This window comes from Schistocerca nitens, chromosome 2 (assembly GCF_023898315.1).
Source record: "Schistocerca nitens isolate TAMUIC-IGC-003100 chromosome 2, iqSchNite1.1, whole genome shotgun sequence".
Taxonomy (NCBI): domain Eukaryota; kingdom Metazoa; phylum Arthropoda; class Insecta; order Orthoptera; family Acrididae; genus Schistocerca; species Schistocerca nitens.
In genome coordinates this window covers 768,947,207-768,974,685 of record NC_064615.1, presented here as the reverse complement: position 1 = coordinate 768,974,685, position 27,479 = coordinate 768,947,207, and the positions used below count along the sequence as shown (strand labels likewise).

Sequence of the window (27,479 nt, the reverse complement as noted above, 5' to 3'; positions counted from 1 at the left end):
AACACATAGAAAATGTTGTGGGGTAGGCTAACCAAAGGCTGCGTTTTATTGGCAGGACACATAGAAAATATAACAGACCTACTAAGGAGACTGCCTACACTACGCTTGTCAGTCCTCTTTTAGGATACTGCTTCGGGGTGTGGGATCCTTACCAGGTATGACTGACAGAGTACATCGAAAAATTTCAAAGAAAGGCAGCACGTTTCGTATTGTAACGAAATATGGGAGAGAGTGTCATAGAAATGATACAGGATTTGGGCTGGAAATCATTAAAAGAAAGGCGTTTTTCGTTGCAACGGAACCTTTTCACGAAATTCCAATCACCAACTTTCTCCTCCGAATGCGAAAATATTTTGTTGACACCGACCTAAGAGGTGCACTCAAGTTCTAAAGCCTCCGATTTTTTTTCTCCGGACTGGAAAGAGGTAGAAACATGTGCATTGTTTTAAAATGAGGCCGCGTTCATTGTCAATACGTCCCAGAGATGGCAGCACCGCACGGCAGATGGAATTTTACCGCCAGCGGCGAGAATGAGAACTGTTTTAAATACTTAAAATGGCGACGTTTTCCTTACTTGAACAGCGTGCAATCATTCGTTTTCTGAATTTGCGTGGTGTGAAACCAATTGAAATTCATCGACAGTTGAAGGAGACACGTGGTGATGGAGTTATGGATGTGTTGAAAGTGCGTTTGTGAGTGCAACAGTTTAATGAAGGCAGAACATCGTGTGACAACAAATCGAAACGGCCTCGGGCTCGCACAAGCCAGTCTGACGACATGATCGAAAAAGTGGAGAGAATTGTTTTGGGGGATCGCCGAATGACTGTTGAACAGATCGCCTCCAGAGATGGCATTTCTGTGGGTTCTGTGCACACAATCCTGCATGACGACCTGAAAATGCGAAAAGTGTCATCCAGGTGGGTGCCACGAATGCTGACGGACGACCACATGGCTGCCCGTGTGGCATGTTGCCAAGCAATGTTGATGCGCAATGACAGCATGAATGGGACTTTCTTTTCGTCGGTTGTGACAATGGATGAGACGTGGATGCCATTTTTCAATCCAGAAACAAAGCGCCAGTCAGCTCAATGGAAGCACACAGATTCACCGCCACCAAAATATTTCGGGTAACCGCCAGTGCTGAAAAAATGGTGGTGTCCATGTTCTGGGACAACGAGGGCGTAATCCTTACCCATTCCGTTCCAAAGGGCACTACGGTAACAGTTGCATCCTACGAAAATGTTTTGAAGAACAAATTCCTTCCTGCACTGCAACAAAAACGTCTGGGAAGGGCTGCGCATGTAATGTTTCACCAAGACAACGCACCCGCACATTGAGCTAATGTTACGCAACAGTTTCTTCGTGATAACAACTTTGAAGTGATTCCTCATGTTCCCTACTCACCTGACCTGGCTCCTAGTGACTTTTGGCTTTTTCCAACAATGAAAGACACTTTCCGTGGCCGCACATTCACCAGCCGTGCTGCTATTGCCTCAGCGATTTTCCAGTGGTCAAAACAGACTCCTAAAGAAGCCTTCGCCGCTGCCATGGAATCATGGCGTCAGCGTTGTGAAAAATGTGTACGTTTGCAGGGCGATTACGTCGAGTAGTAACGCCAGTTTCATCGATTTCGGGTGAGTAGTTAATTAGAAAAAAAATCGGAGGCCTTAGAACTTGAATGTACCTCGTACATGTGGCGGAATGATCACCGCGATAAAATAAGGGAAATCAGAGCTCGTACGGAAAGATATAGGTGTTCATTCTTTCTGTGCGCTATACGAGATGGAATAACAGAGAACTGTGAAGGTGGTTCGATGAACCCTCTGCCAGGAACTTGAATGTGAGTTGCAGAGTATCCACGTAGATGTAGATGTAGACCACAAAATGATATGGCCTTCCTCCAGTACAGTCAGCAAAACTTTACACAGATCTGTGCAAGCAAATTTGACCACTGGCCACCTGGTCCAGTGGAGCGATATGTGTACATGTAATACGCTCAATGTCAACATGCAGATGGTATTTGTTTTTCGATATATCGGAAGAGAGAGATGTGGTAAAATATTATTGGTAATTCTTTTACAAGGTGTGGTATGACAGGTGGATGCAGATAGTTCTCTCAAAACTACACCAATTTTGCTCATAAAACTATTAGAAATCAGCTGTATCCATTCTTATGCAAACATTACTGTTTTTATTATTATCGTCAGGATTACGTGTTTAAATATATGTGTTACCACAAAGTCCTGTGTTATTTCATACTTCATAACCTCTAGTTATAAACTAGACACCACTTGCATTATAGCTCGTAGTAAAACATAGAAATGATAGGTTTTTTACAACATGTGAGTAGACTGCGTGAAATAGGCTGTGATAATCAAATTACTTACAAAACTAGAAGGCAAGGATCTGCTGCTATTGTGAATGATTGTCTGTTGGATGACAGAAATTTTACAGGCAGGTAGGTAGAGGGGAGTTACGGAGCAAAAATGTTAAATGTAATCACACAGACGGCATTCGCAGTCTTTTGGGAGACAATTTGTCCTAGTACATGTCTTTCACTATGACCTATTGACTATGAGTGATGGTTTTTCTTTCATGACAATTTCATGAGTAATTAGAACAGTGAAGCATTTTCACCAGTTGTGAAGTGTATTGGCTTCGATTATCTGGGCCACAGGATGATTGTTGAGCACAGCAGGGGGGACGTCTGTAGCGAACTCTGACGTCAAACAGTGATGGATACAGTCCTAAGCTGTATACTTACAGGTAATGTACTTATTAAACTCCTTTCTGTCCAACACCACCATCTCGTCAATTGAACACAATTCCCGCAAAAAAAAAAAAAAAAAAAAAAAAAAAAAATAGTACCTTCCACCCAATCCTTTCTCCTGCCAGCCTGTAGGTGAGAGGTAGAGTGTGAGTATATCTACCATTAGTTTCGGGGTGTTATGAATTTTTTCCCATCAGAATAACACAAGTTGTGCGGCATTGTCAACTTTTCAGCCATATTGCTATTTTAGGCACTCGTCGTGTAGCGTTATAAATATAGTTGTGTAATTTGGACCAATCTTTATGATTAATTACATAATTAGGACTGTTCTTTAATTCAGTTTTCCAATCAAAATAAGTAGAGTACACTAACCTAAGCTTCCTCTCCTGTATCTGGGCGGTTTCCATGTGTTGGGGCTGCACTTTGGCTTTCCATCCAGAAGGACCTGGTTCGAGTCCCAGAAAGGGCACCGACATTTTTAATTTCCCGCCAATTACCTGGTCGGGGTTGAGATGGAATATCATCACAGCCCTGGGAAAAAGAAATTCCCACCCAAATTCGAAATTTCCGCCAATAGGGTATGTAGGAGGGAAAGGGGGAGGTGCCGGATGAGGAAAACACATGACGTCATCCGGGGGGTGGTAGTAATTACTTGATCAATTTAATTGATTTGTATATCATTTTGATATCAAAAGTGTACTGGGAGCCCCAGTACCTTACTACTTATGTTATAGTATGAAGCCTATTTTGTGGGTTTGTGAATGCCTTATTATATATTGAGTTTTGGATTTCATCATACAGGAATCCATTTGAGGCGCTGAGAACCAATAGGGTCTAAAACATCACTATCAATTGTAAGTTATAGGATTTATTAATGGTTCTGACATGTGCTGATGTTATGCTGAGTCAGATTTATTTGCGCTGTAGGCTCACAAAGTAAGAGGGTCGTTCCGAAACTAACGCCTCCTATTTTTTTGTAATGACTTTCGATGTCCGCACCAGATATCGTTGATGTAGTTCTAATGGTTGAACCTTCCTCTTTCATTTGCAGGTGGCTCCGTTGTTCTGAGGTGGTTGACGCCAGCAGCGGAGTGTTCAAAATGGAATCTGATATAGATGTGTGTATAAACAGTGATGTGTGGTTGGATTCCCCACTGCGAAGAAATTGCGTCGATTGCAATCCATCGACGCTTGCTAAAGTTGTATGAAGCCTATACAATAGATGTGAGCAATGTGAGGTGATGAGTATAGTATTTTCAAGGTGGTGAAAAGGGAGTGCATGACAAGCCATGGCCCAGCCGACCCTGCACAGCTGTCATCCATCGCTATGAAGAGCGTGTTGATCAATTCATCCATGCTGGTCGGCAGATAATGACTGGAGAATTGTGTCCAAAGCTGAATGTCGGATGTAATGCCTTGGAAACAATGTTGGAAAATCTTGGTTATTGAAAAGTCTCTGCGAGATTGGTCCTGTGAATGCTTACGGAAGAACAAAAAACTCATAAAATGGAAATTTGTTGCGATCTGCTGAATCAATATGAAGCGGAAGGTGACAATTTTCTGAGTAGCACTGTCACCGGAGATGAGATGTGGTGTCACCACTACGAGCCAGAATCCAAAAGACAGTCCATGGAATGGGGACGTGTGAATTCTCCATCAAAGAAGAAATTCAAGACATAGCCGTCTGCAGGCAAAGTGTTGCGCACAGTCTTGTGGGATAGCCTTTGGATGCTCGGGAGCCTGGAGAAGCTGTTAATTGAGTACGCTAAATGACGACACTGACTAAGGGGAAAGCCTGAATTTCCAGGGTAAGGCCAGAGAAGGAGCCCAACTTCCAGCTGCAACGCGATAATGCCAGACCTCACACCAGTTTTGCGACCAGGCAGCTCATTGAAAAATTCAGCTGGAGATCTTACCACATCCATCGCACAGTCCCGATTTAGAGCCTTCAGACTTCCATCTCTTTGGGCCTCTTAAAGATGGGCTACGTGGCGAACATGTTCCAAGACTCGGATGCTGTTGTCAAAGCTGTAAGAAAGTGGTTAGCCTCAGCTGGTTCCGATTTTTACAAGCGCTGCACGCAGGCTCTGGTTCATCGTTGGCAAAAGTGCATAACGAATGGTGGTGACTATGTGGAAAAATGACAGTCTGTAGCTCAAATATTACTCTGTTTAGCTGTGCTGTTGTGTTTTATGTATCTCCTATAGTTTCCATGAATAAAAAAAAGGAGGCACTACTTTCGGAAAGACTCTTGTATGTATGAGCATGAACATTCAGGAAAAGTTGTCTCAGTTTCTCTGATATTCACTTAAATGCCGGAACGACACGATTAACTTTGGATCCTTGTGGTTCTCAGAAGCCTCATTTGCATTCTGCTCAAATGACCAAGTTGGTAGACGTTACTACTTGAATTTAATCGTTGTCACAAATGGCAGTTTGTTTTTGGAGTTGGTTGTTAACTGTGCGGGAATCGGCTTTCGTGTGTAGTGTCGACACGAACTCTGTTGAATCTATTTTAAGTGCTAATAGAAAAGTAAATTATGAAGAAAAGTTAACCGCAAAGAAACCAAGACCCCCCAGATCAGATCCGTTGATTAAGAAAGTGGCGAAATCAAATAAGCGTGAGTATAAGCGAAAGTTTAACGATGAAGGATACAATAAGCGTAACTGTTGTGTGGGTGCAATTAAGAATGTCATATTTTTAGCTTGGAAGTTAATTTGTGGACTAATACTGGTGTTATGGATCTTGTACATTTGTCTGAAAAAAAAGCACGAAAATTCCCATTTACGCAAAAACTAAAAGGTTACACATTATTTCGTTCTTGCCTTAAGCTGTTTTTAATTATGTACTAAACAACAAAAATCCACAGAAACAATTCTTTCTTTTGTCAGACAAGTAATGCGTATTACTATTACTATTATTATTATTTCTTCTTTAGTACCAGCAACATAATATATGTCTAATAACGACATGATTATTAGTGTAGGTACAGTAAATAGCTGCTTATAATAGCTAATTTTTATTTACGGCAGACTGTTTCCGCTTTTTAGCCATTTTCAAGTACGTCTAGGTTGATGTGACGTCCGTATTAGGTCGTCAGTGGACTGTTTTATAACTGTTAATTACGATGTGACAGTAGTGTGACAGTTCCACTCTAACGACGCTATATGTTTACAAAGATTGTGCACATGAACAGCATCTCCACAATCTTTGTAAATATATCTGGCACACAGTTTTAATTTGTCACGAAGTCTATTGCAAGCCACTGTTTCCAGTAACTTGCGAACATGTTTAAATTGACGAAACTAGCGGGCATCGACGGGGTGGGGTGGGGTGGGGGTGGGGTGGAAGGGGGGGGGGATTGTTGCAGATATTGTGGTTCGTAATTTTCCACCCAATTCTGTGATTGTATGGATAATGCGCCACACCACATCAGTAAGTTCGGCAGAATGCCTGATAAATATGATTTCAAGATTACAGTGTTAGAATGGTTGCAAGAGAACAGATAAACTGCAACAACTCAGTGAGGAAACCTGAACTGTTACCTATAATAAAGGAAAACAAACCAGCCGTGGGAGTGTATGTCGTGGACAAAATCGCTGACAGCAGGGGTCACAAAGTTGTGCGTTACCTCTTTAAAATTGCGATCTAAATTTGATAGAATTGGCACAGGCCAAAATAAAGCATATTTTTAAGGAGAACAGTGTCACAGGTGACATGTCGAAGGAAAGATTGCAGAATTTTGTTGTTGTTGCTTTCCTTTCAGTTACTATACAGGACATTACTGCAGGAATATGCAGCAGCTGGAGCAAGAGTATTGGAAACAGAGTAATGGAAATGGCCATTGATGAAGTTATCATCAATACCACGCCCTCAAGTGCTGCTGCTGCTGCTGATGATGATGATGATCTTGAATCAAACACAAACGACAGTGATCTTTACAGAACATCATATTGACAGTTCTTTCAGGCACAATTAATTACACTTTGTAAACATTACAGCTGTGCTGCGTTTAATAAATACAACGTTCAAACAGAATCCAGGAATCACTTTTTGACTTTCGAATCTTAGTGTCGCAAGTTGTACCTTTACCTACTTTCATTTTTCATTGTTTTCGATACATAAATAATACACAAGTTGTAGGCAAAACTCTCAAGCATGAATATGTTAACAAATTAGATGATTTCGGATTCGACGGAAGTGTAATTTTAGTGGGTAACATTTCCGCGTGTGCCTTCTCCGATTTTGTGGTAAGCACAAAATGCGGGTAGTGGTGCCAGCACTGCTGAAAGCAGCTGACACCGCCTCCCCCTCACGGCTCCTCTCCCCTCGAGAGCCATAACGCGGCGGCGCAGCCGTTCCGACAGCCACCACGCCAGTCAACTTATCGTGGACAAACAGAACGATGACCGCAGCCACTGCGCTACGAGCAAGTACAAGTTTCATTACTGGCGAAATGTACCCCAGAAAGTAGCTATGTTTTAATTATGAACCTTGTAAGCATCATGCGCGAAGAGAAACTCTTCTGGACGATGAACACCAATGCGTGCAGGCACTTTTTGCAATTTGTGGAGGAACTCACATCCTATCGCGTTAACTGTGGTTTGAAGGTGTAATGAGCCGTAGAATGGTTAATTTTGTAACAATCACACCACATCCAGTACTTACCTGGAACATTCGTCAGAGAGAGCAAAATAAAACTGCTAACTGGTAGTAGTTCAAAGTTAGTTTTGCCCTATGTTTCATTGCAGCCAAATTTATTCAGGATGGTGGATCCAAGATGGCGGCCATAGATGTGGCAACGCCGCGATGACGTCATGACGGGAAGTTCAATTTTTTGCAGGAAAGTAGGTCAATTGGGCTACCTCCAATTTCCTAACCGCCTCCCCTCCCCCACTACACTCACCCATCTGGAAATTGGTGGGAAAAGGACTGATTCTGTGCTGAGCTGCCAAATACACTCCTGGAAATTGAAATAAGAACACCGTGAATTCATTTTCCCAGGAAGGGGAAACTTTATTGACACATTCCTGGGGTCAGATACATCACATGATCACACTGACAGAACCACAGGCACATAGACACAGGCAACAGAGCATGCACAATGTCGGCACTAGTACAGTGTATATCCACCTTTCGCAGCAATGCAGGCTGCTATTCTCCCATGGAGACGATCGTAGAGATGCTGGATGTAGTCCTGTGGAACGGCGTGCCATGCCATTTCCACCTGGCGCCTCAGTTGGACCAGCGTTCGTGCTGGACGTGCAGACCGCGTGAGACGACGCTTCATCCAGTCCCAAACATGCTCAATGGGGGACAGATCCGGAGATCTTGCTGGCCAGGGTAGTTGACTTATACCTTCTAGAGCACGTTGGGTGGTACGGGATACATGCGGACGTGCATTGTCCTGTTGGAACAGCAAGTTCCCTTGCCGGTCTAAGAATGGTAGAACGATGGGTTCGATGACGGTTTGGATGTACCGTGCACTATTCAGTGTCCCCTCGACGATCACCAGTGGTGTACGGCCAGTGTAGGAGATCGCTCCCCACACCATGATGCCGGGTGTTGGCCCTGTGTGCCTCGGTCGTATGCAGTCCTGATTGTGGCGCTCACCTGCACGGCGCCAAACACGCATACGACCATCATTGGCACCAAGGCAGAAGCGACTCTCATCGCTGAAGACGACACGTCTCCATTCGTCCCTCCATTCACGCCTGTCGCGACACCACTGGAGGCGGGCTGCACGATGTTGGGGCGTGAGCGGAAGACGGCCTAACGGTGTGCGGGACCATAGCCCAGCTTCATGGAGACGGTTGCGAATGGTCCTCGCCGATACCCCAGGAGCAACAGTGTCCCTAATTTGCTGGGAAGTGGCGGTGCGGTCCCCTACGGCACTGCGTAGGATCCTACGGTCTTGGCGTACATCCGTGCGTCGCTGCGGTCCGGTCCCAGGTCGATGGGCACGTGCACGTTCCGCCGACCACTGGCGACAACATCGATGTACTGTGGAGACCTCATGCCCCACGTGTTGAGCAATTCGGCGGTACGTCCACCCGGCCTCCCGCATGCCCACTATACGCCCTCGCTCTAAGTCCGTCAACTGCACATACGGTTCATGTCCACGCTGTCGCGGCATGCTACCAGTGTTAAAGACTGCGATGGAGCTCCGTATGCCACGGCAAACTGGCTGACACTGACGGCGGCGGTGCACAAATGCTGCGCAGCTAGCGCCATTCGACGGCCAACACCGCGGTTCCTGGTGTGTCCGCTGTGCCATGCGTGTGATCATTGCTTGTACAGCCCTCTCGCAGTGTCCAGAGCAAGTATGGTGGGTCTGACACACCGGTGTCAATGTGTTCTTTTTTCCATTTCCAGGAGTGTAGAATGGACATAAGTCTTTACTTTGTATGCTTTGCTCCCCTCCCCCATCTGATTGGTGGAAAGAGGACTCAGTCTGTGCTGGGCTGCTGGATATGACAGACGAAAGTCTTTATTTTGCATGCATTGTTTATTTAAACAATTTGAGTTATCATAGGCAGTAGCTCAATCTAATGTGTTCACTATGAAGTCTGGAGTCCAACTGACCTAGTTCACAGCACCGCCACCAGAGGGCACTGTCTTCCCTCCTGCTCTCCCCTCCCATGACATTATCCAAGATGGCGGTCTTGGGAAAAGGCGGGAAAAGGACACAGTCTGTGTCTAGCTGCTGGATGGGAGGACAGGCGTAATTTTTTACTGTGCTCAATGGGCGAGATGTCTCTCCTGGAGAGGGGGAAATATATTAGCATCTGATGACTTGTGTCGATAGCAAATGATATTTGGTGAAGATGAATATGTAACTCATAAATGTGTGTGCTGTAAATGTAGATCATTCAATAAAAGTCCAGCCGAAGTGCAAGAGGCAAGATGTTCACCCACTCTGGCTCAGCCTCTTTCAATGGGCCCAGACCGGGCTCCCAGCCCCAAGTCTCTGTGCCGGCTCACGCCACGGCGAGGAAGTGCGCCAACTTACGGCACGGTCACGCGGTAGCCACTGAGCGCTTCCTCATATTGGAAATACCCACGGCCTCCCTCCTGTCCCATCCCCGGCGCGCAGATAGCCTTTGTCATTGAACACGAATTGCTGGTGTTGTGGAATATTGTAATATTATCACATACATAACTTCAAGATATCACAGGAATTAAATGTACACACACACATACACATACACATACACAGAGAGAGAGAGAGAGAGAGAGAGAGAGAGAGAGAGCTTTGCAGATGACGCAAGAATATTTAAACAATTACATGTTTTATTCCGAGGAATACCGCTGCCGCCACACGCTCGAACATGAACTCTAAAAGAAAAAGATAGTGACACAGTTGTAAAACCTCTTTGAGACACGTCACACGCTTTTGTGGGAAACATATCCCGAGACCGATATCAGCTGCAATACCTGATTTTACACACCAAAACGATGATATTTGGAAGTCGAAATAAATATCTATGTAACTCTAAAAACAGGACGTTCACCCCTTTTCGAGTTTTAGCTGCTCGTTTGAAGGCGCTGTCAGAGAGAGAAAAATTTCTAAGTCCTACAGCTGCTGTGGTGTTCACCACTTTCCTGAAACGGTGAGTAAGCTTTGCTTATATTTGCTGCTGTTGGAGTCAGGGACGTTATATTTTTCCTCACTTCTTGAAGCACACACTGGTGTCCAAGCACAGATGGGAAAATCAGAACAATTATGCAAATAGAATTCGAAGCACTGTCCTACAGACGAGAAAAGTGGCTGGAATTTTCGGTGAATTTTTGGTGTCCTACAGCTGCTGGTCTGGAGCTGCTCTAAAGCCACAATGGCGGATGGGGGACAGCATCCCGCCAGAGGAGAATGGTCTGCTTGAACTTGTCTCCGAACATTCGAACATCACGTTACTCACAGAACTTTCCGTAGATACCTTGTCTCTGTCTTGTTCGAACCAGTCTGTAGAGGCTCCTGTGCCGTGTACAAAGGATGGAGCATTCCGATTGGCTCTTAGTGAATTTACCTGCCAAACTACTGCTGCTGCCGGTGTGTGTGAGCTCTATCTGCCATTTTTTTCTGTAGACGAGACTTTTGGTGGAAAAACGATTTTGTACAGATCGCTGTATTGCAATGACTGTTAAACCCTGCAAAAGTGGGCTACAGATCATGAAATACAGAAAGACACTTCCTCAATTACACTGCTCTTCTATCATCGAGGAAAGCTTGAATTTTTCAGCGTGGAACCAATCTCCAACTGAGTTATATCGCTACATGTCATATTGATGTAGTACACAGTTCGTATCCTACACCGTACAAAATCATCACTTCTGCATCCTGCATATAACTATTGACCACCAGACACTTGTACATATGCTGCGAAGACAGACAGCATCAGCACATTCACCGTGTATAGTCCTTGCAACACTAGATATTTCCCGCAAGGTCGGTCAGTCACGAGGCAACTGCCCCCACACACATGCTGCCCAACTAAAGCTCTCTGTACAGAGCTTTAGGACCAATGCGCGATCAGAGTGCTGTATATCAACAAACATGACGCATTAATACCCGTCGAAGTGGAGAAACAGGGAACAAAATTTAGAAAATGCTTATTCACCTTTGATGCAAATTGTGGCATTTTGTTTATAAAACTTTGCCTCTGTTCGCATTAATAAATTTATTGCATTTTTTCATGGTTTATATGTTTTATTGTTGACTAGCATAACTGAAGTTCAACAAAACATGGTTTAGTAGCTACGAGGGCATTTCGAAAAGTAAGGATACAATGGCTCGCAGTCCTTAAATAGAACATTTATTTAGAAAACGTCAGTTACATCTTATTAACTGGGTTATTTGTTATTTTTCGACATAATCCCCCCCCCCCCCATTACCCAAACATTTGTTAAGTCGGTGCACAAGCTTTTGTATCCCACAGACATAGAAGGTTAGCGCCTGTTGATGGGAGTCGGTGGGCGCAAAGTCTGGGCTTTATGGTGGATGGCCCAATAAGTCCCATTTGAATTGTTTGAGTAGTGCTTTGGTTACGAGCGCTGTGTGAGGCCGAGCATTGTCATGAAGCAAGTGGACTCCACTTGTCAGCATTCCCCTGTGTTTGTTTTGAATTGCCCTTCGAAGACGTTTCAAAGTCTGGCAATATGTAGCAGCATTAAATTGTCGTTCCAGGAGGCATAAATTTCAACAGAAGAATGCCTTGTCTGTCCCAAAAAACAGAAGCCATGATTTTCTTCGCTGAAATCGACGTTTTGCATTTCTTGGCTTTTGGTGAATTCGAATGGCGCCATGCCATTGATTGTTGCTTAGATTCAGGTGTATTGTGATAAACCCACGTCTCGTCACCTGTCACAATGTGATCAAGGAACTCATCACCTGCTTCAGCATAGCGTGTGAGGAAGTCGAGTGCAAAGCCCATCCTTTTCTTTTTGTGTTCTTCCGTTAACAGTTTTGGAACCCAGCGCACACACAATTTCCTGTATCCTAACTTGACAGTCACAACGTCATAAAGAGTTGTCATTGACATGTCCGCTATGATCTGACGCAATTCTTTCAATGTGAGACGTCTATTCGCACGAATTGCTTCCTCCGTTCTTTGAAGAAGGGCGTCAAAGATCACATAGGGCCAACTTGTTCTTTGTTCGTCATGAACATCAGTCCTACCTTCAGAGAAATGACGACACCATTTCGTTACATTTTGTCGAGTCATAATGTTCCCATAAACAGAAACAATTTCTTTGTGAATATCCGATGGTCGCTGACCTTTTGCATGAAGAAAACGTATGACAGAGTGCACTTCGCATTTGGCGGGATTCTGAATCGGCGCAGCCATTTTAAACACGACCTACTCCAACCAGAAGCAACGTTCAACTGCCGAACGACCGCGAGGAGAAAGCTAACGGTTCAGGGTTAACATCAGTGTTGCCAACTTGCTCGCCAAAACTCTTCTGTTCCTCTGGCGTACGGTGTATCTTTACTTTTCGAAATACCCTCGTACATTTTGTTGAGATGGTTTGGTAAAGCGTAGCCCAGGACTAGATGAATGTTTGTAGCTTGCTAAAACCACCCTCAAATTATCCTGTAGAATCAACTTTATGCACTTTAGGGCTGAACCAAGGTAATCGTCTCTCCAGTTTGTTGTATTATTGTACATCATGCCAACTGGAATACATAATTCCTAGCTCTGTGGCAACATGTGGCGCTCTGTTGCACCCATCGACTTTGGGTAAGTCCCAGTCCTGCAGAGCACATTTTTCCAACATTGAAATTTCACACGTTTTCCCTCTTTTATAGTGCAAAAAATTGTGTATTCTTTTTTCTACTGATGTTCTTGAGATTAAGGATTGACTTACACACCTACCACACAGCATGGCTGTGTTCTTCTGAGTGTACTACAATTCTCTGATGTGTAAAACTCTATGCAGAATCAGCATCTATCATTTGTTCTTAGGTAAACAAAGAGTCGCCGTAATTCTACTGTGTATCAAAGGAAGGGGACGGATTTATGGGAATTGGTAACGGTTGAATGTGTTGGTAATTGCCACGGAATCCGTGTGTCAATGTGCTGGAGCGGCTGCGTCTCGGTAAGTGCTGAACGAGCAAGCGACAAAGAAAGACTGAAGACATTGTTTTGGCCCGATTAGTATCCACCGGAACTTAACATCGCCGCCGGAGCTGCAACAGCACGAAGGAATCAGTATATTTCCTTGTGAACAGCCTTACAACTATACTCTTTTCACTCTGCTGGCCATGCGTCCCGAGATCATGTCGTTTTATTCCTATACTACACGCTCCCCCTACTTCCTCCCAAGCACACTCCACAGTCAACAGTTATTGCCGCTTAAACAAAGTGAGAACAATAATAAGCACTGTCAGTTTTTAGAATTAATTTAGTACAATTTAATGAACTTTGTTTCACATGCTGCAATTGTTTATAGATGACTCTAGAGGTTATTATACAAAAATAATTGTGTAATTAGAGGCAAAGAGAAGTATAAGTTTAAAGTTAACCCACCAGACAGAAATTATAGCGGGCACACATTATCTTCACTATCTGCCTCGTCACTGTCTTCACGCAGCTTTATTACAATGTTCTGACTGAATCTCGAACTATATCCTCATGAAGCGTTTTTCCTGCAGTCGCTCCGCACGAGCAACGCATTGAGCCTATATCAGGTCAGTGGGATTATACTGGTAGTGATATGGAGGAAGCAGTATTACTTCATATCCCATTTCTGCAGCCTGATCATCAAGCTCATACCGCCTATAATTGTTGCTGTGTTGCCTAACAATGCAAGGCAATTCTGCTGTTGTGTGTGGGGTCATGAGGTATGATTTGCAGCCATTATAATATGTCAGCTTTCTTTGAATTTGTGTAGGGAATTTTTTCGTTAAGCATGGAATGTTAACTTGCATTGTACATGACTATCACACATTCTTCTTCCAGGTTTCAAAGGAGATTGATAAACATTCCCGAAACACTACATTATTCATCTCTTGCCGATAATGAACATTGCCTAAAATTCGACACTAAGCACAATTTAATTGTAAATGAATGGAGTCACTCCCACACTTTTGTTACTTAACTGCAAAAGGTATGGATATTGCACTGGGAGAGAGGGGAAAAACCAATGTGGAGGAAGTGGGGTGCGGAATGCAGAACGAATGACCTTGAGCCAACTGACCAAAGGGCAAAGAAAATCACAAAACACAAGAAATACAGTAACTTGTCAAAGCTACAATGTTTCTTGTCACAGGTTGCAACGGTAAATCAGCAGTTTAGTGAAGACGCAGACAATTAATGCTACAAATTCGAGAGAACTCTGTAACGATAAAACGTTTGTCCAGTAAGTGCTCGCTCTTGCTCCCCCTTGCGGACGCCTATGTTATGCGCAGGAGCCAAGAGTGTTTGAACATGATAGTGAGCATCAGGCATGTCCACAATCTACTTAAACCGTGACTTTGGTATAGCGTACAACGATAAAGAAACAGAGGCAGCTGCATACAGAAATTGAAAAGGCCTTCTGCATCGGAGCACGTGTCGTGGTGTGCAGACTGAGGTACCGTTACGTACATCATCATTTATCTTTCAGTTCATATCTGCCACAGACGACGAAGTGATGAAACTGTAAGCACGGCACTGTGCGACATGTGTACAGCTTTCACATTCACAATTATCGTCTAATTTCCTTTCTGACATCTTTATCCAAAATATTCGAAAATGTAGTGTACACAAGAGAAGTTGCACGCTTAAGCGGAAACTATTTACTTAGTGTATCACAGTTTGGATTCCAGAATGGCTGCTCGGCTGAGGATGCTATTTATACGTCCACTCATCAAACAATATAGGCCTTGAACATAAAAAAATATCGCCAGTTGGTATTTTTTGTTGTCTTTCCAAGGTGTTTGATTTTGTAGATGATGTTAGTATCTTAGAAAAACTCAAGTTTTGTGAAATTGATGGCTTTATGCACAGCTGGTTTGAATCATACTTAACAAACAGGATGCAATAGGTTGTGCTGAATTATTCATACAGTGTAAGAAGAGTAGAAAATTTTAGTAAGTGGAGGAAAAATATCACAAAGGGAATCCTACGGGGTTCAACTTTGGGTCTACTCCTATTCCTTATAAATGTGAATGACCTTCGACTTAAAATTCAAGCAAAATTGGTACTTCTGCAGACGATACTACTGTTATAACAAATCCCATGGGAGGGAAAGCAACAGAAGAGTTGGTAAACGATATTTTCCAAAGAATTCTAAAGTAGTTCTCTGAAAATGGATTATCCCTAAATTTTGAAAAAAAAAAGAAACACTACATTCAGTTCCGTACAACAAATAGAGTCATACCAGTAATTGCTGTAGCCCATGAGCAGGAGTCAGAAAATAGAGTAGAATGCTCCAAATTTTTGGGGGTACATATCAATGAAAACCGTAACTGGAAGAAACTTATTTCTGAGCTTCTCAAACAATTACGCTCAGCTGCGTTTGCTCTCCGTATCATTGCTAATCTTGGAAACAAAGGTATCAGTGTCCTGTCATACTTTGCATATTTCCACTCAATAATGTCTTACGGAGTAATTTCCTGGGGTAACTCACCACTTAGAAAGAAAGTAATGATTGAACAAAAGCGAGCAAAATGGGTAATATGTGGTGTTCACCCACGGATGTCATGTAGGTAGTCTTCAAAGAGCTAGGCATTTTAACTACAGTAATCCATCATAATTTGAGAAGAACAGTGATGTTCATACCTGCAACAGTAAAGGGAAGTATGACCTTTATTATTCACTGTTAGAGCTGTTAGTGGCTCACAGAGGAGTTCAATACTTAGCAACAGAAATTTTTGACCATTTACCCAATAACATAAAATGTTGGCCAGATAGCGAAGCAAGTCTTAAATCCAATTTAAATTCATTTCTCCTCGATAACTCGTTCTACTCCATTCACAAATTTCTACTTAAAAACTGGTAGCCAGTACAGACATTAAAAAAAATTAAGTGTAGTTGCATGAGTGGGAGTAAGGTTAATAACGTATTCATTAACTAATCATGTATACATATCGTGCAAGCTAACTCATTCCACATCATTTTGATAAAAGAATCGTTCAGATGATTTATGGAACATGTGACTAAGTGTTAGAAACCGAGCACTGACTAGGTGTCTACCAGAAAATACATTGCCAGACAAAAAACGGTGAAGGGGAGAAAGAAACAAAATGAAACTTACAGGCTGAAAGGATATGTGATGTTATTTCAGTAATTAAAAATACAGTCAAACTTACAAATAGCTTGGCAGTATGAGATCATTTATCAGTATTCACTGCCACAACCCGCATAATCTGTAGTACACGTCTATAGACCAAACTGACTGTGCAGATATGGTTACGTGCTGTCTGGGTCAACACAGTCACCCAAATAGTCTCTCAAAAGGTGGCGTGCAGTTGTTTCACATGTCCTCTAGGTACCTACAAGCCATAATTTCTGGGTAGCAGTCATCAGTGGGCGTAATAAACCACTATGAGGAGGTAACAAGGCTACCAATGCTCAGGCGACGATGAGTTGTGATGGGCTTGTTACTGCTGTGAAGCTACAGGATTTAGTACAATTTATTAAGTGTGTTACGCCAGCACGTCCAGTCGAGTACAGCAGGGCCAAAATCAACCGGATTCCATATCCTTGTAGCCGTAACAAGCTTACCACTGGTCAGATGACAATGCGTTATCATCTGACGATTGGTGGGCTTGTTAATGATACGAAGATAAGGGATCCAGTACAACTTATTAAGCATGTTATGCCAGCAGGGCCAAAATCAACTGGATTCCTTATCTTCTGACCATTGGTGGGCTTGTTACTGCTACAAAGATAAGGGATCCACTTGATTTTGGCCCTGTTGCCTTGAGTGTACATGCTAGCCTAACGTGGTTAGTAAGTTGTACTGTTTCCATTTGAAGACTCTTTTGGTCTTTGTCAGAGCGGTTTGTACGTTGATGGCAGGTTATACTTAGGGCCTGAAGATGCATTTTGGCATAGACACTGGTAGCATGTTGTGAGGAAACGATATTACTATACTGTTGTTGGTTTCAATTATCATTACTCAAGTACAATCCATTATGTTCAACTACTCTCCCAAGGCGTTTGTCATCTCTTTCTTTTCCTAGAACTCTAACCCTTTGTCCACATTTCTAGTTGGTTTCCCTCACTGTTTCCTCATTGTAAAGATTTAATAGTATCAGGGGTAGGTTCGAACCCTGTCCACTCCCTTCTCAATTACAGTACTCATTACCTTTCATGTCTTCACTGTTATAAATGCTGCATGGTCTGCACAGGTTTTGATAACTTTGCATTCTGTGTAATTTATCATTGCTACCTCTATAAAATGTCAATCAGTGTAGTCCATTCAATATTGTGAACAGCTGTCGCTAAAATCTACCAGTGCTATAAATGTGGATTAACCTTTCTTTAGCCTATGTTCTAAGATAAGCCGTAGGATCAGTATTGCCTCATGGGCTCCTTTATTCCTCCAGAACCCAATCTGACTTTCCCCAAACACATCTTCTAACAGTCATTCTGTTCTTTTGTACAAAGTTTTTGCCAGTACGAGGCGTGTTTTTTAAGTAAGTACCGTTTTGAAATTAAAAAAAGACGTGCTAAAATATCTCAATAATTTTATTTTTACATGAAAGCCTGTGCCTTAATCTACGCACTGACGCCATTACAGTCTGATTCTTCCATGTTTACGTTGTTTACTGAGTGTTTAAGATGCCTCCGATAACAGTGAGTCCCGCCGACTGTGAAGTACGGGCTGTTATAAGATTTCTTAGTTCTAAAGTCCTAAAAGCGATCGACATTCATCGTGAGATCTATGCAGTTTACGGAGAAACCGTTATGAGTGATGGAATGGTAAGAAAGTGGGTGAGAGCATTTAAAGATGGCCGCACAAATGTGCACGACGAACAACGGAGTGGGTACCCTTCGGTCTTTAATGAAAGTTTGGTGCAGGAAGTGGAAAATAAGGTGAGAGAAAAGAGACGCTTTACGATTTCCTCTTTTCGGGATGAATTTCCTAATGTTTCTCGTAGTGTTTTGTATTACATTGTGACCGAGCACTTGAATTACCGAAAATTGTGTGCACGTTGGGTACCGAAAATGTTGACGGACGTGCACAAAACCAAACGTTTAGACAGTGCATTGACTTTCCTTGAGCGGTACCACAACGACGGTGATGGTTTCTTAAGCCAAATTGTTACGGGCGATGAAACATGGGTGGCCTAGGTCACACCAGAATCAAAGCAACAGTCCATGGAAGTTGAGCAAGGGCATCGTTTTGCTGCAAGACAATGCCCGTCCGCATGTGCCGAATCAGACCAAAGATCTCATCACACCTTTTCGATGGGAAACTCTAGATCATCCTCCGTACAGCCCCGATCTTGCGCCCAGTGACTACCATATCTGTTCCTACACTTGAAGAAACACCTGGGCGGTCAGCGTCTTCAAGACGATGACGAAGTCAAAACAGTGGTGATGCAGTGGGTAACAAGTCAGGCGGCAGGCTTCTATGGGGAGGGTATTCAAAAACTGGTACAACGTTATGACAAGTGCCTCAATATTGACGGAAATTATGTAGAAAAGTTGATTAAGGTACACGCTTTCATGTGAAAATAAAATTATTGGGATATCTTATTACGTCTTTTTTTTTAACTTTCAAAACGGTACTTACTTAAAAAAACACGCCTCGTATATTCTATTCGTGGCTTATTGATAACGATTCTCTAAGGCAAGATTATTCACATGTCATTTTGTAATAATAACTAAAGAATAATTATCAAGTAATGTGCTTTGAGCCGGCCGGTGTAGCCGAGCGGTTCTAGGCGCATCAGTCTGGAACCGCGCGACCTCTACGGTCGCAGGTTCGAATCCTACCTCGGGCATGGATGTGTGTGATGTCCTTAGGTTAGTTAGGTTTAAGTAGTCCTAAGTTCTAGGGGACTGATGACCTCAGATGTTAAGTCCTATAGTGCTCAGAGCCATTTAAACCATTATTATAGTGTGCTTGAAGCGGCTCTCTCTTGCTCATGCACAGGAAGCGACTGTGCTTGCATCGCGGGACCACGACTACAGCCGCAGCATCGCAGCGTGCACTTCGCCCCCAGGGCGGGCCTTCCCCTGTGAATACCCCGGCTGCTGCAAGGCCTACGCCAAGTCGTCACACCTGAGGGCACACATGCGCAGGCAAGTACACACTGACGCACACTCCACAGCTAGCCCCACTGGCTACTCGTAAGCTGTAGGTAACACAAGAGTGGTACGGAGAAACAAAGCATATTATTTAAATCAGGGATGACCACAACCTGCAGAACTTTAAACGTGTTCAATGTGCTGCGCACGTGAGTCAGAGACTCAACCTGTTTTGGCAACACTCGGTACGTCTAGGCGTTCATTTAGCAGCGCGACATGACACTTTCTTCCAGCACTTGGCATGGCTTATTTTGATCAACACGACTTTCTTCAGTTGGTAGAGTACTTGTGGGTAAGCGCTGTTTACCCTTCGCTATTTGTTCATGGTCCACTGCCTGTTTGTGCAAAAAGTTCAAATATTCTGATCTGTCATCGCAATTCTTTAAAAATGAATGGAAATCACAGAAGAGGATGAGAAATCTCAATATCTATTATGTAGTCGCAGAATCGATGGGTACCATAAATTTGCTATGCAGTGGCATTACAACACCATGCAGAAACAGTTTAAAGATTTAGTTGACGATGAAAGAGCTAAAAATTATACTGCTCGATAGATGATTTGTATACAGGGTGGTCCATTGATAGTGACCAGGCCACATATCTCACGAAATAAGCATCAAAAGAAAAAATTACAAAGAACGAAACTCGTCTAGCTTGAAAGGGGAAACGAGATGGCGCTATGGTTGTCCTGTTAGATGGCTTTGCCATAGGTCAAACGGATATCAACTGCCTTTTTTTAAAATAGGAACCTCCATTTTTTATTACATGGTCTTCTAGTACGTAAAGAAATATGAATGCTTTAGTTGGACCACTTTTTCCGCTTTGAGATAGATGACACTGTAATAGTCACAAACGTATAAGTATGTGGTATCACGTAACATTCCGCCAGTGCGGACGGTGTTTGCTTCATGATACATTACCCGTGTTAAAATGGACCGTTTACCAATTGCGGAAAAGACGGGACGATGACAGAATTTTTGCACGCGTTCTATTTAGCGACGAAGCGTCATTCACCAACAGCGGTAAAGTAAACCGGCATAACTATTGGGCAACGGAAAATCCACGATGGCTGCGACAAGTGGAACATCAGCGACCTTGGCGGGTTAATGTATGGTGCGGCATTATGGGAGGAAGGATAATTGGCCCCCATTTTATCGATGGCAATCTAAATGGTGCTATGTATGCTGATTTCCTACGAAATGTTCTACCGATGTTACTACAAGTTGTTTCACTGCATGACAGAATGGCGATGTACTTCCAACATGAAGGATGTCCGGCTCATAGCTCGCGTGCGGTTGAAGCGGTATTGAATAGCATATTTCATGCCAGGTTGACTGGTCGTCGAAGCACCATACCATGGCCCGCACGTTCACCGGATCTGACGTCCCCGGATTTCTTTCAGTGGGTAAAGTTGAAGGATATTTGCTATCGTGATCCACCGACAACGCCTGACAACATGCTACAGCGCATTGTCAGTGCATGTGCGAACATTACGGAAGGCGAACTACTCGCTGTTGAGAAGAATGTCGTTACACGTATTGCCAAATGCATGGAGGTTGACGGTCATAATTTTGAGCATTTATTGAATTGATGAGGTACTTACAGATAATCACGCTGTAACAGCATGCGTTCTCAGAAATGATAAGTTCACAAAGGTACATGTATCACATTGGAACAACCAAAGTAAAATGTTCAAACGTACCTACGTTCTGTATTTTAATTTAAAAAACCTACCTATTACCAACTGTTCGTCTAAAATTGTGCGACATATGTTTGTGACTATTACAGTGCCATCAATCACAAAGCGAAAAAAGTGGTCCAACTAAAACATTGATATTTCTTTAGGTACTACACGAATATGTAATAAAAAATGGGGGTTATTATTTCAAAAACGCAGTTGATATCCGTTTGACCTAAGGCAGCGCCATCTAGCCGGCCAACCATAGCGCCATCTGGTTTCCCCCTTCAAGCTAGACAAGGTTCGTTCTTTGTAGTTTTTTCGTTTGACGCTTATATCATGAGATATTTGGCCCCGTCATGATCAATGGACCACCCTGTAGAATTCATTACTCTGTACATCAAGAAGCGCTTTGTGTTAAATATGCAGGCATGGAAGATGTGATGAAATTGGTGCTCGGAATAGTAAATTTTCTGAAGTCACACGCATTATTACGTTCTCAGTTGCAACAGCTTTTGATGGACTTCAACAAAGAGTACGAAGACACTATGCAGGGTGTTTGGGGAGGAAAGGTCAATATTTTAAACAGTGATAGTATAAGTAATTCTGAACAAAAAAATGTTATATGAACATAGGTCCGCTAGTGCTTCATTAGGGAGGTATGGGTATTGAAAGAAACTTTAATTCTGCAAAATTGATGTGCACAACGTGAACGTATACGCAATACAACTGCAACGTAATGTGATTTTCTTGCAAACAATGCACGGGAACATGCCAAGTTACGCTTTGCAACCTACCATGTATTATGGTCATGTGACGTGCGTAGTACAATCACCTGTTGTTCGCGCAGTTGTACCACGTAAGCCGCATTGTGTAGTGTACCAGTGACGGATCGGTTAGCTGTTAGTGTAAGGTGTTACCTGTGTTCGAATAAGTGCTGCTAACAATGACACGCGTCTACAGTAATGAGGAATACGCAGATATGGTGTATGTTTATGGCTTCTGCGACGGTAGTGCTACCGCTGCAAGAGAAGAATACCATAGGCGCTTTCCGACTCGACGAGTGCCTGATCGCGGGGTGTTTACCAAAGTGTTTATCACTTTGCGTGCAACAGGCTCTCTTCCACGTAGACATTTTTCGTCTGAGAGTGCACGTCAAAAAACTCTGCAAGGACAGGAAGAAATTATCACAAGAGTTGAGTGAAGTCCCAGTACGTGCATATGAAGAACGTCCCTGCATATGAATGTCCCATAGACAGCTGTATGGGAAACATTACATGCGGAGAACCTGTATCCATTTTACATACAACATGTCCAAAATCTCCACGTTTGCGACAACGCCCAACGACTTCAATTCCGTCACTGGGTAACTGAGAATAGTCACTTGCTTCCGTACGAACTGTTCAGTGACGAAGCCCGGTTTTGAAGACATGGAATAAACAACACGCGCAATAATCATCGATGGTCACGTAAAAATACACACGTTTCAGTGGATAGCAATTTCCAAGTTCATTTTGCCATAAATGTTTGGTGCGGCACGATCGGTAACCTTTTGATAGGTCCGTTTATTATCAATCTGTGATTGACCGGAGAGAGATAACTGCATTCTTTGGAAAATTCATTTGTGGAAATATTGGAAGACGTTCCTTTAGCGAGGCAAACTAGAACGTTCTTTCAACATGACAGTGCCCCTCCACATGTTACCTTACGTGTGAGGGACCATCTCAACCGCACCTACCCTAATCGCTGGATTGGCCATGGCGGTTCTATTAACTGGCCTCCTTACAACTTCAGAGTTCTGTTTATGGGGTTGGATGAAATCAGAAGTGCACAAAGTGAAGGTAAATACACGAGATGAACTGCTTTGTCGCATCATGGACGCTGATGAATTGATTAGGAATCAACCACAGGCAACTGAAGAAGCAACACATGCTAGAGCGCAAAAGTGCATTGACGTTCATGGTGGGATATTCGAACCTGTTCTGTGAACTGTACAACATCTGTACGATAAGTGTTAAACCATTTGTAAAAGACGTGGTATGTCTTTTTCAACTGAATACATGTAGCATGTATGTTGTAATGCATTATGTACTAAATGCAAAGTAGATACAAACATTATGTAAAACTGTGTAACATAAATGTACTTCTCTGCAACATTGTTTCAAGAAAACCACGTTACGGTCCAGTTGTATTGCGTATATACCACCCTAAGGAAGCATTTGTGGACCTATGTTTATATAACAATTTTTTGTTCAGAATTACTTATACTATCACTGTGTAAAATATTGACGTTTCCTCACCAAACACCGTGCATAGTTAGTACTGCAAAGCATGTTGATTAAATCAGAGGACATGCCTGGAAAGAGTTTTCAATTTAAGCCCCACTTTTGTTGCATTTCTGAAGGAAAAAGGAAAGCAAGAACGAAAATTAGATCTGGAATACATTGCGGACCTCGCATTTGAAACAGAACAAACTAAAGACTGCAGGGTGAGAAGCAACTTATTTCTGATTTTACAGAGATGAGTCGATGGATTTAAAAAGAAAATTGCCTTGTAGAAGTGACAACTTCTCACAAGGAACATCATCCATTTCCTAAATCTCAGCGACGTCAAAGAAAATGCGAATTTCGAACAATCCATTGTGGCATTTAAAGAATTACAGAAATAGTTTTTTAAACATTTGAGGACACTGCGAATCTTCCATATGATTTCAGCTGTTTTCGAGACTGTTTGCCATTTCAGTTGAAAGCACCCCTGCGCATCTTCAGATGGAATTGGTCGATCTGCAGTGCAATTCTCTCTTAAAAGACAGAGTTTCCAAATCTCCATAGTGGAGTTCCAAAAGTAATATCAAGGTTACAATTCAGATATATACCGGTGATCAAAAAGTCAGTATAAATTTGAAAACTTAATAAACCACGAAATAATGTAGATAGAGAGGTAAAAATTGACACACATGCTTGGAATGACATGGGGTTTCATTAGAACCACCCCATATTGCTAGACGCGTGAAAGATCTCTTGCGCGCGTCGTTTGGTGATGATCGTGTGCTCAGCCGCCACTTTCGTCATGCTTGGCCTCCCAGGTTCCCAAACCTCAGTCCGTGCGATTATTGGGTTTGGGGTTACCTGAAGTCGCAAGTGTATCGTGATCGACCGACATCTCTAGGGATGCTGAAAGACAACATCCGACGCCAATGCCTCACCATAACTCCGGACATGCTTTACAGTGCTGTTCTCAACATTATTCCTCGACTACAGCTATTGTTGAGGAATGATGGTGGACATATTGAGCATGTCCTGTAAAGAACATCATCTTTGCTTTGTCTTACTTTGTTGTGCTAATTATTGCTATTCTGATCAGGTGAAGGGCCATCTGTCGGAAATTTTTTGAACTTTTGTATTTTTTTGGTTCTAATAAAACCCCATGTCATTCCAAGCATGTATGTCAATTTGTACCTCTGTATCTACATTATTCCGTCATTTATTCAGTTTTCAAATTTATACTGACTTTTTGATCACCCTGTACATGAGAGGCTTTTTTGATTATGAAACTAACTAAATCACGATTACATGGCAACCAGAGCGACAAAAATCTGTGGCTCTGTCTGTATCTGTCCATGTACAAACAGTCTGTGCCAGATATAATTTTTTATGTCTTCAGAGCGCCAAAAATAATTAAATAATACCAAAAATTTATTTTTTTTGTCATCTATGTTGTTGAGAAATATAAAACAAAGCTGCATGCAGCGCTTTTGCAGTTTCGTATCCTTCCCCCTCTTTCCGCCCAGATAGCATGGCGTGGTAAAGGGGAATTGTGCAGTCGGGCGAGAGAGATTCAGTAGGCTGCTATGTTGGCCTGCGTCGTACATCCGTTCTCTGCAACATTATTCTTCCCATTATACTACATATTCTGTAGGCAATGAAAACTTGCACATCGATCCTCCACCAGTGCACCTGCCAACCAAGATTGTTTGCAAAAACACCCTAGTAGCTCACTGTAATGCCAGTTGTCATGATAATTAGGAAACGTACTGGTCTCATACACCTTCCTCTACTTCCATCCAAGAGCTTCAGCTACTCCCTCTAGGTGGATCTGGTCTCATCCTGCTTTTGTTACGTCGATAGCACAGTTATTGAGTTGTTTGTTTGATTATGTGAATAGTTAGCTTCATGAAAAAATGAGCTGTAACTAATTAAATAAATGCTTTATAAAGTGGCAAAATGTTTGTAAACCTAGTGATGGGAATTAGACCTGTACTACGGTGATCCTGTTTGCCTGGCAGAACTGCCAAAGCTGTGTTCCCCTCCCGTACACTCTCCCATAAAACTAATTTTTCTGTGCAGATCCAGTAGATTTTTAAATAGGAATAATAAAATTGGTGTGTTACTGAAAAATATTACTTAAATGGACTATGCTGATAAAAAGTATTGCATGCAACTATTAAATATATCATCGTAGTAAATAAATTACAAATTCTATAAACAAACATTCTAAAAAACTGAAAATAAAACAGAATCTGTATCCTATTGTTTACAGCAGTTACTGAACGTTGGTTTCACTATTGTCTATAATGAGGAACACATTTTTATTGCATCTAATAAATTATTAATAGTCCTCAGTCATCAAAAGCCGGGAGCTTTCAGTCAAGGACTTCAGCACACACTCGCTGACTCTGAAATCCTACAATACTGTAGTGCAGCAACAACAAGAACTCCACTGTTAAACAATAGTGAGCTGTATGAGTGACAGCTGTGTGAACTGAATGTACTGTCGCCACACTAACTACATTCACTGTTGGCATCTGGTGGGTAGTAGCTGTTTGCTTATGTGCTACTTGGATAAAATGATTCTGCTGAAGTGACATCGTGACAACAGTGTGTGTTTACAGGTGTGGGCCAACGGAAAGACTTTTTCATAAAGGCAGATTGTAGGAACATGAAGGGTAGAACTCATGTATCTCTCTTGGTTAATTATTAAATATCTGCACCCTTGATAGGAATCTCATTCTAACTTCAGAAGATCCTTTTACTCGCATTTTCTACATCTTCTTCTTCTTTTTCTTCTCCTCTGTCTTCTATACATATTGAAGTCCCCCACCACATTTTTATGTCTGTATGTGAAGGCCCAATCTCTGGCACTAATTTAGGGATTTTGGTACGGTTTCCACTAACAGACAGACTGATTCATGAGGGAGATATGTGTACACTAATGGCCATTAAAATTGCTACACCAACAATAAATGCAGATGATAAACGGGTATTCATTGGACAAATATATTATACTAGAACCGACATGTGATTATATTTTCACGCAATTTGGGTGCATAGATCCTGAGAAATCAGTACCCAGAATAACCACCTCAGGCCGTAATAACGGTCTTGATACGCCTGGGCATTGAGTCAAACAAAGCTTGGATGGAGCGTACAGGTACAGCTGCCCATGCAGCTTCAACACGATACCACAGTTCATCAAGAGTAGTGACGAGCCAGTTGCTCGGCCACCATTGACCAGACGTTTTCAATTGGTGAGAGATCTGGAGAAAATGCTGGCCAGGGCAGCAGTCGGACATTTTCTGTATCCAAATAGGCCCGTTACAGGACCTGCAACATGCGGTCGTGCATTATCCTGCTGAAATGTACGATTTCGCAGGGATCGAATGAAGGGTAGAGCCACGGGTCGTAATACATCTGAAATGTAACGTCCACTGTTCAAAGTGCCGTCGGTGCGAACAAGAGGTGACCGAGACGTGTAACCAATGGTACCCCATACCATCACGCCGGGTGATACGCCAGTATGGCGATGACGAATATGCGCTTCCAGTGTGCGTTCACCGCGATGTCGCCAAACACGAATGCGATCATCATGATGCTGTAAACAGAACCTGGATTCATCCCAAAAAATTACGTTTTGCCATTCGTGCACCCAGGTTCGTCATTGAGTACGCCATCGCAGGCGATCCTGTCTGTGATGCATCGTCAAGGGTAACCTTAGCCATGGTCTTCGAGCTGATAGTCCATGCTGCTGCAAACGTCGTCGAACTGTTCGTGCCGATGGTTGTTGTCTTGCAAACGTCCCCATATGTTGACTCAGGGCTGCACGACCCGTTACTGCCATGCGGATAAGATGCCTGTCATCTCGACTGCTAGTGATACGAGGCCATTGGGATCCAGCACGGCGTTCCGTATTACCCTCCTGAACCCACCGATTCCATATTCTGCTAACAGTCATTGGATCTCGACCAACGCGAGCAGTTATGTCGCGATACGATAAACACGAGGCATC

At 42.8% G+C, this 27,479-nt stretch overlaps 1 protein-coding gene across 1 annotated transcript in view; it reads left to right on the top strand.

The window, feature by feature from the left end:
* Window positions 1–27,479, top strand: part of LOC126234617 (Krueppel-like factor 16) — a 207,174-nt gene that overhangs the window by 136,966 nt on the left and 42,729 nt on the right. Inside the window, exon 4 of the mRNA XM_049943343.1 lies at window positions 19,362–19,510. Within this exon, the coding sequence (XP_049799300.1) occupies window positions 19,362–19,510 (149 nt within the window). The remainder of the gene's footprint in view (window positions 1–19,361; window positions 19,511–27,479) is intronic.